The sequence below is a fragment of the Podarcis raffonei genome, chromosome 12 (assembly GCF_027172205.1).
Source record: "Podarcis raffonei isolate rPodRaf1 chromosome 12, rPodRaf1.pri, whole genome shotgun sequence".
In the NCBI taxonomy this organism is placed as follows: domain Eukaryota; kingdom Metazoa; phylum Chordata; class Lepidosauria; order Squamata; family Lacertidae; genus Podarcis; species Podarcis raffonei.
Window position 1 is genome coordinate 49,862,030 of NC_070613.1, and position 19,254 is coordinate 49,881,283.

General features: G+C 42.0%; 1 protein-coding gene across 1 annotated transcript in view; it reads left to right on the forward strand.

Moving 5' to 3' along the window:
• The first annotated feature begins 13,348 nt into the window (after positions 1 to 13,348).
• TMC2 (transmembrane channel like 2) overlaps positions 13,349 to 19,254 on the forward strand; it is a 50,143-nt gene continuing 44,237 nt past the window's right edge. Inside the window, exons 1-2 of the mRNA XM_053410393.1 lie at positions 13,349 to 13,655; positions 16,549 to 16,698. Of these exons, the coding sequence (XP_053266368.1) occupies positions 13,534 to 13,655; positions 16,549 to 16,698 (272 nt within the window). The 5' untranslated portion in view covers positions 13,349 to 13,533. The remainder of the gene's footprint in view (positions 13,656 to 16,548; positions 16,699 to 19,254) is intronic.

Here is a 19,254-nt window from a genome sequence, read left to right on the forward strand (position 1 = left end):
TTATTATTATTATTATTATTATTATTATTATTATTATTATTATTATTTCCCCCTAATGCTTCATTCAATTAAGCCAAGCCCAACCAGACTTCCCTATCTGGAGAATAGAGAGCCAGTGTGGTGTAGTGGTTAAGAGCGGTGGACTCGTAATCTGGGGAACCGGGTTCGCGTCTCCGCTCCTCCACAAGCAGCTGCTGGGTGACCTTGGGCTAGTCACACTTCTCTGAAGTCTCTCAGCCCCACTCACCTCACAGAGTGTTTGTTGTGGGGGAGGAAGGGAAAGGAGAATGTTAGCCGCTTTGAGACTCCTTCGGGTAGTGAGAAAGCGGGATATCAAATCCAAACTCCTCCTCCTCCTCCTCTTTCTTCTAGACTCCGTCTGCAGTCAAATTTCAAGTGCCATTTTCCTGCCCCGCCCAGTAGCTGAAGACTGAGAAAAGATTTCCAGTCAATAAAAAAATAAAGCCCCTTTGTTAAGCCCCTGATCACCCATCCGTTGCCAGATGGTACGCAATTATAACAGTTAGTCAAAATTAAATACATATATATGCCTCCTAAATACATATATATGCCTCCTACTGAATGCATTTAGAAAACAGAGAATGTTTCCTTATTCAGGGACAATAATCTATCTTTATATTTGTTTGTTTCTCCGTATACAATACATAGTGATCTAATAACTTTTTTTTTTACTAGATCATTGACAGTTGAATCCTTGATTATTCCATCAGTTCTTTTGTCACTCTCCACAGGAACCTGTGGGTAATTTGCTTAGTAAATTCTTCTCTACCCAGGAGGCCTAGTAAATCTTCCTCTGTATATGATTTTGAAGTTTCTACACAAAAAGTGTTAATCCCAAGGTATTATTAATAACATTGTAGTGTTCTGATTATATATATATGAAGAAGGAGTGAAGGGCAATGAGCACATTTTAAGATAATTCTGGGTTTTGTATGTGGAGAACAGGGGAGGATTTTGATAATCCAGTCACATCGGCGATACTCTGCAGGCCATGCAAAAACGCATACTGCTTATATCACAACATCTCCACAGGCATTTCTGGCTCATATATTCACAGAATGAAAAGTCTTCTTTAAAAAAAAAAAAAACCCAAACGGGAGTATGCTTTACTTGGTAAGAAACGCTTTCTCATCCTGTCATTTCATACATATTTGATTGGCTGGTAAAAAGAATGCAACATTTCCCTCAGTGAATTGGATTAACTACAGAGGGGAAGAGATTCTGATGCTTCACTCAATGAGATTAGCAATAAGAGCACTCAGTTGGGCTGGTCAGTTTGAGAACTGCGTAACTCAATAAAGCAATACATAAATGGCAGAGGGAGAATGAAATGCAAGAACAGAAACATTCCCAGGCATAAGTGCTTTGGAGGAAATGAACCCTGGGTAGAACTCCATGACAAAACATTTCAACCAGTCTCATTGCAACTTTTCATAATATCAGAGTTATTTTTGTTTATCGAGATTCAACTTAATTACAGATTTAGGGTTTAATTTGTGTCTACCTCTTGAGTCATATGGGACAAAGGTGGCGCTGTGGGTTAAACCACAGAACCTAGGGCTTGCTGATCAGAAGGTCGGCAGTTCGAATCCCCATGACGGGGTGAGTTCCCGTTGCTCGGTCCCAGCTCCTGCCAACCTAGCAGTTCGAAAGCACGTCAAAGTGCAAGTAGATAAATAGGTACCGCTCCGGCGGAAAGGTAAACGGTGTTTCTGTGCGCTGCTCTGGTTTGCCAGAAGCGGCTTAGTCATGCTGGCCACATGACCCAGAAGCTGTACACCGGCTCCCTCAGCCAGTAAAGAGAGATGAGCGCCGCAACCCCAGAGTCGGCCATGACTGGACCTAATGGTCAGGGGTCCCTTTACCTTTACCTTTACCTTGAGTCACATATCCAAGAATTGACTTCTATATACAATAGGCAATTTCCCCTTCTAATGAAGGGATGTGGTTCAGTAATACACCACATGCTTTGCCACAAAGTGGTCCCCAGTAAGCATCTCCAGCATTCCCAGTTGGAAAGACCAGGTGGTAAGTGATGTGAGAGCTCTTTACTTGAGATTTTGGTGGACGTGCCCCAGGATTAAGGCTTTCTGGGAAATGATATATAACAAATTGAAAAAGGTATTTAAATATACCTTCTTGAAGAAGCCAGAGGCCTTTCTCTTGGGCATGGCCGGCCAAGTGGTGCCAAAGAAGGACAGAACTTTTTTCATGTATGCTACAACAGCAGCAAGAATACCCATCGCAAAGTATTGGAAGACGCAAGATCTACCCACTCTGGAAGAATGGCAGATGAAACTGATTGACTGTATGGGATTGGCAGAAATGATGAGCAGAATCCGTGACCAGGGAGAAGAGTCGGCAGAAGAAGATTGGAAAAAATTTAAGGACTATTTACAGAAATATTGTAAAATTAAGGAATGTTGAATGGTGTTGGATCGAAATTGAGTGGTTTCTAGCTGTAAGGATATAAAGGAATATAGATGGGGGAAAAGGGTTTGAAAAATAAGGTAATAATATAAGCTGTAATGCTTTAAATGAAGGATTTGCTGAACAAATAATCTAAATTGGAATACGAGGAGGAGAAGTATGGGGAGGTCTGAGAAATTTGTTATGGAAAAGTACGTTTTATGAACTATATGTCTTTTTTAATGTTTTTGTTTGTTCTGTTTTTGTTTGTTTGTTTAAAAAATTGGAAAATTTAATAAATATTTAAATTTAAAAAAGAGAGATTTTGGGGAGCCATTGCAAGTCAAAGCAGGCAATACTGGGCTTCTACAAGACTCCGTCCTGGAGGCTCTGCACGTTGGCCACCCGGGAATTGTCAAAATGAAGGCGTTGGCTCGGTGTTACATCTGGTGGCCTAACATGGATGATGCCATCACTGCCTGGGTGTCCGCCTGCCAAGAATCGAGGCCTGCACCACCGGCAGCTAAGGGACACACCTGGGAGACACCAAAGACACCCTGGTTGAGGGTGCACATCGATCTGGCTGGCCCCTTTCACGGCCAGACCTTTATATATTTGTGTCTGAGCAAAGATGCTAACTCTGGAGTGGCTAAGAGAAATTGACTAGTGCAGCTTACCTGTGATTAATGTGTAGAGTGGATAGTAAAACTACTGGGTAAAATTACATGACCTTGGACTTAAGCATCACAAAAACATGATCCATGCACAGAATTCAGAATCTAGCTAAGCATCGTATTATGGTCAGGACGACAATATTTTTAGACCTCATAGTATTTGTAGCAGTTATTGGAAGAAAAAACTCTTGTGGGACCCTAAGTTGTGAGGTTTTCTTTATTTGTTATTTGAGATATATAATTTAAAACCTCCAAGTGAGGTTATATTACACACACACACACACACACACACACACACACAAGAATGGGCATTACTACAGATCCATACTTGTGCTTGGAGAAATGAGAGTTTCCGTGTAAAAAAATAAAATTCTCTCTCTCCTTAAGATAGGGAATGGATGCTTGAAGGCACATACTGAATATATGCCCAGGAAGTGACATCTGTCTCAGTCTGTGATCAAAATTCCCAGCTCTTGAAGTTTCTATTTATATTGGGAGAAAAATAAGACAGCTTGCCTAACTCTTCCCTTCAAACACATAATCCAGAATTTTTAAACCCGTTAACTGTAAATTCTGAGACTATAAACAACTGAAAAGTCCCCATCTATTTTCTTCTTTCTCCTCCCCTCCCCCCAGATTCTAACTTCACTTCCATTATGGATTCCCACATCACATATGCTAATTCATAAAATGGGTCCACACTGTGAAAAGGGCAGTGGAGTCAAAGAGTTGGCCATACCTTTAAGGTTACATGGGTCTGGTGTGGATGGTTGAACGGGGGGGACGGGACTGTCTGCACACGGGCTTCCAGTGAGCTGAACCCCTGACTGTACAGGGCCCCAATTCATGGAGACGTCTATGTATGCAGACTTTTCTAGCTCAGACATCAACGCTCGACATGTGGATGTTCGAAACTGAGGCAGGTGAGCTCTGCTTGCAGCTTTCAATGCATGAATAGGGCTTAACTGATTCTCCCAGCGGCTCAAAACACTTTCCCCCCTAGGCTGTCCCGCTGTCAATCACCTAAAGAGCCCCACCAACTTTCTAACACGCCCAGTAGGTGTCCTGATAGGAGAATAACACATTGCTCTGCAAGAAGAGGAACAAATCCAGGATTATCATCGCAGAACACAGGGCTCTTTGCAAGCAGGTCTTTGCTATGTAAATTTGCCATCACAAGAGGGAGCTCTTAATTGCTTTCTTAGTGAAGTCATTCTATTCAGTGCCTGAATCACAGAATCATAGAAGTGTAGAGCTGGAATGGACCACAAGGACCATCTTCCAGTGTTTCTCAACCTTGGGTCCCCAGATGTTGTTGGACTACAACTCCCATCACCCCTGAGCTCTGGCCTTGCTAGCTAGGGATGATGGGAGTTGTAGTTCAACAACATCTGGGGACCCAAGGTTCAGAAAGGCTGATCTAGTCCAATCCCCTGCAATGCAGGGGTTTTTTTGCCCAGTGTGGGTGGTTTAGATCATATGGAAAGTTTTCTAAGGGCCCCAAAAATTCTGGGAACTGTAGTTTAAAGCTGTTGAGTGTTGTTAGGGGACACCCCCTAAAATTCACTTTACAGAAGTGGGCATATTTCAGGGTGTGCCTTCAAGCTTTCCTTCCCTATGTTAAGGAGGGGAAATGTTTTGTTTTTTACATCGAAACTGATACTCTAATGTTCTCTCATTTTTCCAGCTGAACATAAGTATGGATCTATAACAATGTTATAGCCATATTCTGTCTTTCTAGAAAAAAGACACACACCCAAATGCCTTTGTATTTAAGTCAGAAAAAGCTACCTATGAAAATACATGCTATATATCTTTTCTCCAACCTTTCTCCGATGAAAATAGGGACATCCTATTCCATCATCATAGGGACGCGGGTGGCGCTGTGGGTAAAACCTCAGTGCCTAGGACTTGCCGATCGTATGGTCGGCGGTTCGAATCCCCATGGCGGGGTGAGCTCCTGTCATTCGGTCCCAGCTCCTGCCCACCTAGCAGTTCGAAAGCACCCCTAAGTGCAAGTAGATAAATAGGTACCGCTTTATAGCGGGAAGGTAAACGGCGTTTCCATGTGCTGCTCTGGTGCAGGCTCACCAGAGCAGCTTCGTCACGCTGGCCACGTGACCCGGAAGTGTCTCCGGACAGCGCTGGCCCCCGGCCTGTTAAGCGAGATGAGCGCGCAACCCTAGAGTCGGACACGACTGGCCTGTATGGGCAGGGGTACCTTTACCTTATTCCATCATCGTAATATTTTTATTATTTATACACTGGTTATCTGACTGGGTTGCCCCAGCCACTCAGTGGCTACCAACATATATAAAAACATAATAAAACATTAAACATTTTTTTTTAAAAAAAAGCTTCCCTACACAGGGCTGCTTTCAGCTGTCTTCTAAAGGTTGTATAGCTATTTATTTCCTTGACTCAGGGGTGGCAAAACTCCATACCCTCTGATGAAAATAGGGATGTCCTTAGGGAAAGCGGGACATTCAGGGATCAACTCAGAAACCGGGACGGCTTCTTTAAATCCAGGACTGTCCCTGGAAAATAGGGGCGCTTGGAGGGACTGCTAGTAAACATGTGGTTTGGACCTTGATGACATTTTTTTCCCCAATCAAGAGAAAATTCAATTTAACACATTTATATGGGAGTTCCAAGCACTTATATTAAAGCCGTTAGGTAGCTTATAAAAATGATTAGGTAAATTAATGGTCTCTAGGTCTGTCGCTGGCTATAGTCCATGATAGTATCTCCAGATGCCTGTGAGCTCCCAAATGCATCTGGTTGGCCATAACTGTAAAAAGAATATTGAACCAGATGGATCAAGTCTGATCAGATGGAGCAGCACTTTTCATCTTAAGTTCTCAAAACAAGTCTCAGAATGGAGACACCACTGACAGCAGCATCACACTTGTTTATAGGCCTCACTCTGTGTGCATGAACATAGCCAGAATCTAATAAATTTGTCCCATGGTTTTCATGAGACAAATTTAGGAATTGTTCTCTATGTGCGAGGCTTCGTGGGAGCTATACAGAAGGTGGCTGAGGCAAGGCTGAAAGAGGAGAAATAATATGGAGGAACTTTGAGAACAGGAAAAGTGCCTTTACCAGAACTAGCCCTTTGTCCACGAACATACGTATGACAGCAGGGCTTCCAAGATAGGGAACGAGTTTGTGGGGCCTCCTTGATCTACGGCACTTTGGTTTTAAAACCAATTAAGCACATACAGATGGCGCTGCACTGGAAAATTTGACTGGTTCCAAACTAGTCTTCGTTTTCTTCCTAGCAAAGTATTTAATTGATCACTCAATTTAAAAATTTATGTACAGTCAGGCAACGCTTCCAGGATGATCAATCAAAGCAAGGGGTGTGTGTATACATGTGTGTGTGTGTGTGTGTGTGTGTGTAATATTTATTGAAAAGGTAGCAATGGTGGTGCCACAAAGGTGCCTCTAGGGAGGAAATTCAAAAATGAGGTGCCACCACTGAGAAGGCTCTCTGTCTCAATTTACCTCAGGGACCTAGAGGACAACCTCCCACTCTAACCTCTGGTACATAGCTCTTAAGCCTTGTAGGGCTTTCAAGGCAAATGCCTGCACTTCAGACTGCGTACTTGGAACATATAACTACCATCAGCCACTGAAAGTCTAATGAGCAAAAGGGGAAAAAAGGAGCTGCATATTTCTTTGAATATGCAGGAATCAAGTATTAGCACTGGGAAACCTGCTCAGCTAGGGATTATTTATAGACAAGCTGAATGTTGAATAAACGTAACCCAAGGATTAATTAGCTAAAGCCTTATGTTAACCAAAAACGAAGAAAGAAAGGCAACACTATCTGGTTAAATATTAAGGAGTCTGTTGTGTGTGCTTTCAGGATCCAGTTGCAGTTTCTCTGCTAACACAACGTAAAGGGGAGGGGGTACAAAGTTGTCAGAAAACCCTTATGTCTGAAGTTTATTAAAAATCATAAGGTAACTTGGAAAGTGCTGGTGTCCACTAAAAAAGAGAGGTGGTTTCTTGCCACCCTCCAATCCACCCACTGTGTAATCCAGTCCAGTCTTCCCCAATGCCTTGCTACAGCCCTGCAAATTGTTCATGCTCTGCGCACTAGTCTGACATTTACATAAGTAATTGTTTAGGTTCGCAGTTGCACATTACTAATTTATATCTTGCACAGAGCAAGCTCTGGAGGCAAAAAAAGCAATCTGTTAAGTTATCAGCCCATAACTCTGAGGAAGAAAGAAAGGCAGCAAGACATTTTATCCTCTTAGGAAAACTAATCCCATATGCTGAGTGGAAAAAACAGAAGATGTAAATGCTCGCCGCTTAACAAACGGGTGAGTAAAATTATGAGCCGCACTGAAGGCATAAATCTGTACCAACTATCTGTGGAAGGTTTCAGGGCAGGGTCTCTTTTTGAGCAGGGGAATAAAAGGGGAACCATTTCACAAAGCCACATTCAGCTTTGGACCGTGTGTGAGGCAATAAAAACGAAGGTGAGGGACCATATGGACACCTGTGGTTTAGGAGATCAATCCTCTAGATCTCCTTTGACAAACAACCACTAGCCCTTACTACTGCAGACATGGCCTCTTCTCTGTCATGTGGGTCTACAAAGACCCCAAGGTCTGTACTTGATGAGAGGGAGAAAAAATAGGAAAGAAATTATCTTATTTTGAATTGTTCATTGAATTCTAATTAAGCAATCCCTAGCGTGTATGTCTTCTAATGCAGATTCTCTGTCTTGCCTGTGGTTATTTTTTGCTTCAGTGGCCCCTGGCTAAATCATGCCGCTTTCTTTCTCCTGCTCTCACGCAGCATCATGTCTTCTATCTTGCCTGGACAGATTCTACAGAATATTTACATTTCCATCTATCTGTGCCTTGGAGGAAGGACTACCATACAAAGGCTGCATCATTTAAAGCATGCGTAGGCAACCCAAGGCCCGGGGGCGCGATCCGGCCCAATCGCCTTCTCAATCCGGCCCGCGGATGCTCCGGGAATCAGCATGTTTTTTACATGAGTAGAATGTGTGCTTTTATTTAAAATGCATCTCTGGGTTATGTGTGGGGCGTAGGAATTCATTCATTATTTTTCTTCAAAATATAGTCCGGCTCCCCACAAGGTCTGAGGGACAGTGGACCGGCCCCCTGCTGAAAAAGTTTGCTGACCCCTGATTTAGAATCACAGAATCATAGAGTTGGAATAGACCACAAGGGCCATCGAGTCCAACCCCCTGCCAAGCAGGAAACACCATCAGAGCACTCCTGACATATGGTTGTCAAGCTTCTGCTTAAAGACCTCCAAAGAAGGAGACTCCAACACACTCCTTGGCAGCAAATTCCACTGTCGAACAGCTTTTACTGTCAGGAAGTTCTTCCTAATGTTTAGGTGGAATCTTCTTTCTTGTAGTTTGGAACCATTGCTCCGTGTCCGCTTCTCTGGAGCAGCAGAAAACAACCTTTCTCCCTCCTCTATATGACATCCTTTTATATATTTGAACATGGCTATCATATCACCCCTTAACCTCCTCTTCTCCAGGCTAAACATGCCCAGCTCCCTTAGCCGTTCCTCATAAGGCATCGTTTCCAGGCCTTTGACCATTTTGGTTGCCCTCCTCTGGACACGTTCCAGTTTGTCAGTGTCCTTCTTGAACTGTGGTGCCCAGAACTGGACACAGTACTCCAGGTGAGGTCTGACCAGAGCAGAATACAGTGGCACTATTACTTCCCTTGATCTAGATGCTATACTCCTATTGATGCAGCCCAGAATTGCATTGGCTTTTTTAGCTGCCGCGTCACACTGTTGGCTCATGTCAAGTTTGTGATCAACCAAGACTCCTAGATCCTTTTCACATGTACTGCTCTCAAGCCAGGTGTCCCCCATCTTGTATTTGTGCCTCTCATATATTTTTTTGCCCAAGTGCAATACTTTACATTTCTCCCTGTTAAAGTTCATCTTGTTTGTTTTGGCCCAGTTCTCTAATCGGTCAAGGTCATTTTGAAGTGTGATCCTGTCCTCTGTGGTGTTAGCCACCCCTCCCAGTTTGGTGTCATCTGCAAATTTGATCAGGATGCCCTTGAGTCCATCATCCAAGTCGTTGATAAAGATGATATAAAGGATATAAGAAGATTCCTGCCTGCTCCATCAGTTCAAAAATCCATCTACCACAGAGCAATATGTTTCCAATAGAGGCCAGCCAGTTGCTTCCAGGAGGCTGCACAAGGATGGTGTAACACAGGGTCGTCTAACCCACAGCCTTTGGGCCGCACGAGGCCTCTTTTTCAGCAGTCCTCAGCAACAACGTAAACTATTAGAAAAAATGTAAGTATGATCATCTTTGGGTACCTTGAGTACGGTATCAGAAGCAATAGCTTTCAGTGCCAACAGATGGCACTGAAACGTGGCATGACTACCAGGGATGCCAACTTCAATAAAATATGGGGAGGAGCAGGTAAGCCCCACCCCACATAATTGATCCCAAGATGTGGTGCACACACACCATTTGAATGGCAATGCCCATCAACTTGGGGGGCAGCCCCCTCAAATATTTTATTGGGGGAACCAAAGGGACCTCAGCAACTAGGAGTTGGCTCCTAAGATGGCTACATATACGTATGACATCACTTGAGTCTTCACCTGCTTTCATATTTTGTAATTAATTATATATATTCAATTAAATATATTGTGTATATTCAATATTAACTATATTGCAAAAACTTTAATTTGTGATACAGAAATTTAATTCAGTGTGTGGGCCAAGGGTTCTGGGCTGAAGTACTCTTGTGGCCCACTAAATTCTTCTTTTAATTTGAATGCCACCCAGATCACCCCAAATCTGTTCATTTGCTCCCAATTCTGCTCCGGAACAATTCCATTACGCTCATCTAATACCCTCCATATGCTCCATTTCTTCATAATTCACCCAGAAATATTGGAGACCCTTAGATAAAAAGATCTGGGGCCTGTGAGTCATGGGCCCGGCCCCTCCAGGAACACCTCAAGTTTCGCAAAGGGTTTGGCAAACATTTCTGCCATGAATGAGAACCTCAAGCCATCGCAGTGCTGTGTACACTAGAATTTGCATTGCTCTCCAAAGACATCGCAGAGCATTCTCCAAAGGGCTTTCCTTCATGTTTAAGTAATGTTGTGCAATGTAATGCCAACAGGTGCTTTCCGTGTCGAAAAAAGATCAGAGCTGAAAGTGGCTGGATAGGATTGGTACCGCGAATCTCCTCTCAGCCGGCAGTCTGTAAGCTGAAGCGGCTGTGTAACAGAAGAACAATGTCTGGGAGAACTAGTAGTGGCAAGTTGACTTGACGGCAGTGCTTTGTGAACAGCAGTAGGTAGCCGAAGAAGGCAGCCTAGCACGCAACTGCATATATATATAACTGGTGGCCACAATATCCTCGAGCAAGAGAGAAAAAGATGCCGAAGAAGAAGAAGAAGGAGAAATGTGAATTAGAGGTCATTATGGAAGACGGTTTGTATAGAATCACCTGTATTTGGTCACCATTTCTTGGACCTTGTGGGAAATAACATGGCTTTAAATTCATACCCAATGCTCAATGAATATGTATTTGAGATTCCTTTGCAAGAAAAAGGAAAATCAGTAATTTGCACACTGTTAAGAATAGCAAAGCAGGAAAAAATAGAATTGTACATGGTTTTAAACTTGATTTGATTTGAACTGATTTTATAATGAAATGATTTTAGAATGTTATATTATTTTACTGTTGTTAGCCGCTCTGAGCCTGGCTTCAGCTGGGGAGGGCGGGGTATAAATAAATTGTTGTTGTTGTTGTTGATGATGTTGTTGTTGTTGTTTTCTCTAGCCCAAAGTTAGGAGATGTTTTCCCCACCCCCTTTTATCTACTGTTCTGCTAAAGTACTAACAATAAACGTGATCATTGCTGTTTTGTAGTCGGGATGGAGATAGATGGCCAACTGGAGAGCGACTCAGAAAGTGAAGGTAAATGATAGATTAATAGCAGCTGCCTTTAATGGTGTTAAAGAATTTATTTACATGAAGAATTACATGCAGTGTGTATAAACTGATGCATACAGGCAGTGACATAAGCAACTGTTCAGTGATTGCCAGCCGTCGGGTGTATGTGTGTGTGCGCTTGCCTTAAAATGGATGGCTAATCCTTTTCAGGCTGACGGTTTGGGCCAAAAGAGAGACCAAAAGGAACTGGGGGTTGCAGTAGGGTGCGTCCAAAAATGCTCTGGTTTCTCTTCAGATCGTATAAATCTTTCGCCTTCCATGAAAATGTTTTGGTGTCACACAATTGCAGCTGGGAACTCGTGGCGTGGTCAGTATAAACATATATATATTATTAGGGGGGAAATAAGAATTGTAAAATACGGACAAATTTGGGAGTTCCTTGGGAGCCCACAAAACAATTTTTTGACATCATGGCATGATAATGGAAGACCCATAAAGTTTTTTTGTTTTTTGTCTAAATGGAAATGGTTTTTAAACTAAAAACTGGGGTGGAAGGCTCTTGGAAGGCTATAAAAACACACACCCTTTTGACATTATGGCATAACAATGCAGGACCATAGGCGTAATCAAAATGACAAACTGGAGGAGCAGAAAAATAAAATTGCAGGTCCAGATGCAGCCCATGGGCTACCTCTGCCTTAATACACAATTTCTGGTTCTTATCGAGAAGTACTTTTGCCTATTAGATCAGTGGGATTCTATTCTATGGGCTGAGTCAAACGTTCTTAGTGTAAATGACAATGTCAGTGGTTTGGAAGGGGTACAGCAGATCATCTACAGTGGAACCTCTACTTATGGACGTAATCAGTTCTGGAGGTCCGTCCGTAAGTTAATCCGGATCGCTAGTAGAAGCACCGTTGTGTGCAGGCACATTCGGTGGCAGCATGCTTCTGCGCATGTGCAGACAACGGCAGCCGCTTCTGCGTGTGCACAAACAGCAGAAGCCGCTTATGCATCTGCACGAATCGCAGCAAACCCAGTATTTACTTTCGGGTTTGCCGCGGTCACAACTTGGATCGGGCCCAAGTAGAGGCGGCCATAAGTAGAGGGTCTACTGTACTTCATTCCAAAAGAAGGATCAAAGTGTGCTGGACCTGAAGCATCCTAACAGACGCATCCCCACCCGTTCACCTGAGAGCAAGGAGATTCCATCACCACTCAAAGGCAACTGATTCCAATGAACTCCACTTACAGTTAGGAAGTTCTTCGTAATGCTGCATCGAAACTTTTGTGCTGTGGCACTGGTGAAATACTAAATCAATACTCGAGGGCTAAGCATGGGAGTGGAGCTGCAATGGAGTATTAAATTCACAAATTTATAGTTTTGGCAAGACTTACGGCAGTGATAAGAGGAGAAACAGACCAAAAACTGATAGAGTGGGATTGTGTAAAGGAGTATATGAAAAAATATGGATGTGAGGGCAATCTGGCTGTGACATCTGTCACCCCATTGATCACCAGGGTTGATTCAGCTGATCTGGCTGGCTAGATCCCCTTCCTCCCTCACCGCTCCATGTGCGTCCCTCCCGAAGCTCCATGCACGGTGGAAGAGGACGACCATCCCAGATAGAAGGAGTGTACCGTTCTTCTGTCAAGGGTATACGATAGGAATATTGTTCTGGTATAAATATATCGATATGCAATGAATGAAGTTTGCAGGGTAAAGATAAGGAGGAATTGGTTATAAGAGGTATAAAGGTAAAATAATATTAATAACACAACAATCAAACGTAAAACGAGAGAAGGAAGTCATATACGGGTGGAGGGAAGTCAAGATTACATGTAATTTTGTTTGGAATTTTATATTATGGATTGATATTTTTCCTTTTTCATTTGTGGCTGTTTTTTTGTTTGTTTGTTTTGTTTTGTTGATGTTGTCTATTCTATTTGTTTTCAGTTATTGTAATTAGCAATTTAAAAAAATAACCCACAAATTTCCTATAAGGGACTCACCCATAGTATTGCCTACCATGTGAATGTCTTAAAAGTCTCTCCTAACATACTTGAAATAATAGTATTATTAACCATTAGGGCACTTGACTGACTGTTACGATAGATGCACAAGTCTGTTATAGTGGTGTGATACAAAAACAAGGCTGATCCAGGGACCACGACAGTCATTGAGGATGTATATTCATGCATCTGGTTACTTGTCTGTACTAGTAGGCTATTCCTTATTAACTGATGGGAGTTTTATTGAAAACAAGCATTTCTCCCTTAGATACAGATGAGGAAGAGGATGAAACGATAGTCAGAAGGCGGAATACAAAGGAAACTGCTAAGGCAACAACAAAAGAAAATGAGAGGGATGCTGATGATGAAAGTGATGAGGATGATGGAGAGAGTTCCAGGAGGAAGAAAACAAATGAAAAGAAAAATCAGAAAGCGGGGGATGATGTTGATGGAGATGAAGAAAGTGAAATGGAGCAAACAGCAAAAGGCAAGAATAAGGGAGGAAAAACTGTTTCCAGCAAAGAGCAAAAAGATGCTGCAAACAAGAAAACAAAAGGGAAGAAGAAGAAAAAGAAAAATGCAGATGAGAGGTAAAGACCACAAAATATGCTTAAGGACTTTGATATTTGGGCATTGGGTACAGATAACTATTTACATAACGTCTATGCTTTTCTATCAGTTCTGAGTGGCACACAAACATTTAAATCACTGCTTTTCTTAGCAAAATAAACATCTGTGGAGTCCATTGCTTTCCCAGCACCACTTCTGTGTATTTCACGAAGATAAATTGAGATTTAATGATGTGTGCCTTTCAGGAGTAATGCAAATACAGTGGTACATTGGTTCTCAAACTTAATCTGTTTTGGAATTCCATTCCAAAACCAAAGCATTTCAAAACGAAGGCGCGCTTTTCCATAGAAAGTAATGCAAAACGGATTAATCTGTTCCAGACTTTTAAAAACAACCCTTAAAACAGCAATTTAACATGAATTTTACTATCTAATGAGACCATTGATCCATAAAATGAAAGCCATAGACAATGTACTGTACTATACAATAAATAAGACAGTATTGTAGATGATTTTAAAAAAAATTAAAAAATTCTTACCTGCACTGATGATAGTCATTGTTTGGATAGGGGCTTTTATCCATTTCCGCAGTCACCCAATCAATCAATCACAAAAACAAATTAATCGGAAAAGCCTCAAAAACTAAAACACAAAATAAATAGCAAAAACAAAAGTCCCAACCTTAATCCGTTCCGGAAGTCTGTTTGACTTCTGAAATGTTCGAAAACCAAGGCGCGGCTTCTGATTGGTGCTGGGGCCCCTGAAACAATAGCAGACAACTGCATTGAACGGTGCCCTTCAGCTCTCTATATTGGACAAACAGGCTAAACCCTACATCAAAGGATAAATGGACATAAATCTGACATCAGGAATCACAAGACAGAGAAACCAGTAGGAGAACACTTCAGTCTCCCAGGACATTCTATACAAGATCTCAAAGTAGCTGTCTTATTACAAAAGAATTTCAGAAATAGACTGGAAAGAGAAGTTGCTGCATTGCAACTTATTATCAAACTTAAATAGAGACATTGGATTCTTATCTCAGTATTGAAACTGAAATACTTTATTGTCACTTGTACAACTTGTATACAGTGAGATTACAGGAGCACCCCCCACTCAGCTCTCTTAGTCTTAATTCCCTTCGTTTACTGATGCACACCCACCAAACCCGAAAGTCAGTTGCCCTGTTGTTATCTTTTCATTCAGCAGTCTAACAGCCCACAGATAGAAGCTGTTCTTTACCCTGTTGGTGCGACTAATCATGCTTCTATATCTTCTGCCTGAGGGCGGGAGATCAAGAAAGTGCTGGCCAGGGTGTGAATCATCTCTGAGAATTTTCCTTACTCTCCTGAGGCAACGTTCTTCCGCTATTTCATCCAGCAGATTCACGGGACAGCCCATAATATCTTGTGCTGTATTCACCACCCTCTGTAGGCACTTCCTATCAGTTGATGTCAAACCAGCATACCACACCGTGATGCAATATGAAAGGACACTTTCTATTGTGGACCGGTAGAAGGAGATCATCAAATATTGATTGACATCTTTCTTTCGCAATACTCTGAGGAGATGGAGTCTCTGTTGGGCTTTCTTAACCACTAAAAAGCTATTTTTAGCCATCTCACCCCTTGCTTTTTCCTGTAAGACCATCTGCAGTCATTAACAGTCGTCAACAGGTTTACCACACCTATCAGCCAATCACCCATTCCCACCACCCTTCTGAGTAATATACCTCACTACCCTCTCACTATATATAAGGGTCTGGTGACTTCTGTTTCAGTGTATCTGAAGAAATGTGCATGCACACAAAAGCTCATACCAATGACAAACTTAGTTGGTCTCTAAGGTGCTACTGGAAGGAATTTTTTTATTTTGTTTCAACTACAGCAGACCAACATGGCTACCTACCTGTAACCGCATTGAACGTTCAGCTTCCGAAAAACATTCAAAAACTGGAACACTTACTTCTGGGTTTTTAGTGTTTGGGAACCAAGGCATTCGAGAACCAAGGCACCACTGTAGTGATTATTGCTATCTAATGAGACCATTGATCCATAAAATAAAAGCAATAATCAATGTAATGTACTATAAAATAAAAAAGACAGTATTGTAGATGATTAAAAAAATTTTTTAAAAATCTTACCTTCACTGATGATAGTCATTGTTTGGATGGGGAGCTTTTATGCATTTCCGCAGACACACAATCAATCAATCAATCAATCAATCAGTAGCTGAACTGGGTTCCACACAGTCACAAAAACAAACCAACCGAAAAAGCCTCAAAAACAAAAACACAAAATAAATAGCAAAAACAAAAGCGCCAAACTTAATCCGTTCCGGAAGTCCGTTTGACTTCCAAAATGTTCGAAAACCAAGGTGCACCTTCTGATTGGTGCAGGCGCCCCGGAAACAATAGCTGAGAGCTGCACTGGATGTTCAGCTTCCGAAAAACGTTCAAAAACCGGAACACTTACTTGTGGATTTTTGGCGTTTTGGAACTAAGGTGTTTGAGAACCAAGGTACCACTGTAGTCTGTTGTGTATTCAGGCATCAGTGTCCACATTTCATCCTTCTTTCCATCCTTTATCAGTAATGGATAATATTGACCAAATCACCCAGTATCTTACATCTACCATCACATCACATGTTTACTGAACACACAATAGCCACAAAGTATGTGACACATGCCAAGCTATCCATGGTCAACACCTGTCATCAAATGCAGAGTGTTTTTGCACGTGTTACTCCTGTTTTTGCAATGGAACACAAAACACTGGACCCTGTGTATAGCAGTGACTGCACATGGTGAGCTGAACGCATTTGATGAGCTGATACATGCAAGGTTTCAAAGCACTCACCACATCAACAAAGGAATGAACTGTCCCTGGTCCTGGTCTTGTCTTTTTGCTCCTAGTTCTTCCTCATCTCCCAACTCCTCAGACGATGAGTCTCTATGCGAAGAGGAACTGGCCAAGCTAAAGGAGCAAGTGGAGGAGAAGAAGAAACTCATTTCGATCATGAGAAACAAACCCTGGCGGATGGCAAAGAAATTAGCTGTGCTGAGGTAACCTGCAACACTCCCCCCAGTGATGTCCATTTTCACAAGGGATAGGTATGTGTTTAGGCTTCTCTTTCAAAACTGCAGAAACTGCCCTGCAGCCACTATATCACTTTGGGAAAGCAACCAATGTTTGCCATATCGGTTGCCTTAACAAGAAGAACACTGAAAGCAGGAATCTGTTATCGGTCTTTGTAACTGAAGGCCAGATGATGAGTAGAAATCTCTTCAACTGATACACAGCTTTGGCTCATTTTATTGCATCAATTAAAACACACAGGCCTAAATGCCTGGCTTTCAGAAACCTTGTTGAAGTAAGCTCTCTGCTCTTCTTTGATTATTTATGCTATTTGCTATATATACGAATCACAGTGATCCTTTCCCAAGAGCTTTCAGGTGTTAGACATTTGGAAGCAGTTAGGAGAAACATAATGCACCAATTACTGATTTGTGGAGTACAGCTGCCAGGCTCTTCCAGCGAATGACGCAATGTGCCCTCAGCTAATAATGTTTGCTGGCCAGCATCAGGGAGTGGCTAAAGCTCAATGGTACAGCATACAGCTTGCTTGCTGAAGGTCTCAAGTTCAGCCCTTGGCATCTCAGCAGGTGAGAGGAGAGCATTCTGCCTGGGACAGCTGTTGCCACTCAGACCAGACAACTGAGCCAATTGTCTGGTTCATGTGTACATTAACTGTTTTAAAACCTAACGGTTCATTATGGCTGTTTAAGAAGGCCCTTGGCTGAATATTTTCTCTTTTTGGCATATTTATGTTTAGTCATTTTGTTTTATTATAGTCTTGATTTTTCTGCTGATATTTTGATTTATGATTCAGTTGAACTGTGAGTTATTTTATATTCACCATCAATTTCAACTGAAAAATGGGCAGCATGTTTTTAATAATAATAATAATAATATACCACAAAATGATGTCCAAATTATTTCATACAAAGACCCACATGTAGAGCTAGAAGAGAAAGCAGGGCAAGTTACTAGCTGCTTAAGTATCAAGGAAACACAACATAAGGAATTAGGGTTGTGGTTAATTATGCCCTACTCAGAGTAAACCAACTGAAATTAGTGAACTCAAGTGAGTCATGTCCAGTAACTTCAATGCCCCCACCAATTCAAGGCACCACAGAGAACCATGTATATTTTTTAAAAGATATTTATTAAAGTTTCAACGTTTTACAAAAATAAGAAAAAAAAGGAAAAAAAGAAAATACAAAGTAAAAACAGTTAAAAACAGATCAGTTTTTCCAAATCTTATCTTTCATTTGCTTGTTTCCCTGACCTCCTCACACCTCCCTTTTTTGTATTCCAGTTCTATTAGTTAATTCAGCAAATCCTTTCCCTCTTTGATTTTATCTTAATCTTTTATCTTAGCATATTATAGTTTTAGATTATCACCTGTTAACAAACCAATTTTACATATTCCTTTATAACATTGCTACTAAAAACCACTTAACTTCAATCCAACATCATTCTAACATTCATTAATTTTGCAGCGTTTCTGTAAATAGTCTTTAAATTTCTTCCAATCTTCTTCCACCGACTCTTCTCCCTGGTCTCAGATTCTGCCGGTCATTTCCACCAGTTCCATATAGTCCATCACCTTCATCTGCCATTCTTCCAGAGTGGGTAAATCTTGTGTCTTCCAATACTTTGCAATAAGTATTCTTGCTGCTGTAGTAGCATACATAAAGAAAATTCTGTCCTTCTTTAGCACCAATTGGCCGACCATACCCAGGAGAAAGGCCTCTGGTTTCTTCAGAAAGATATATTTAAATACCTTTTTCATTTCGTTATAGATCATCTCCCAGAAAGCCTTAATCTTTGGGCATGTCCAACAAAGGTGAAAGAATGTACCGTATTTTCCCCTCTATAACACGCAGATTTTTTCTCCTAAAAAGGAAGGGGAAATGTCTGTGCGTGTTATTGAGCGAATATGTGGTCCCTGGAGCCAAAAAATCAAACCGCACTTCATGGAGAAGGGAAACCTGAAAAGAGGAAGCGGCTGCTTTCCTGCATTCTGCCTCAGGGTCTTACTGCCCACCCTCCTCTGTTTCGTTGCTGTGTTTGATGAAACGGAACAAAGAGCAGGGAAAGCCCCTCCCCTCCAGGCAAGCAGAGGGGAAAGCAGAGTGTCTTCCTTCTAATTCCTCTCTGTGCTCCGGTGCTGCTGGGGGAGAGGGAGAGAGGGGGGGGAGGGAGAGAGAGGGGGGAGGGAGAGAGAGGGGGGAGGGAGGGAGGGAGAGGAGAGAGAGAGAGAGAGAGAGAGAGAGAGAGAGAGAGATGGCTGGCTTGGGTGGGGGGAAACTTTTGCCTTTCTTTCCTCCCTCCCGTTAAATCCCTATCCTGCATTCTTAGCCAGCTGCTTCTCTGCACACCCCTCTCATGTCCCTTCTTTGTTTTTCCTTCGCTCCCCACTTAAAATGTGGTTACAAAGCATAGATCCACAGGGATTCTCAGGATCTTTGCATTGGGTCACCCCAAATTCACCATCAGATCACATAGCATGTCCATGGCTACAGCCTGCACCAAAAAAATCACACACCCACTGT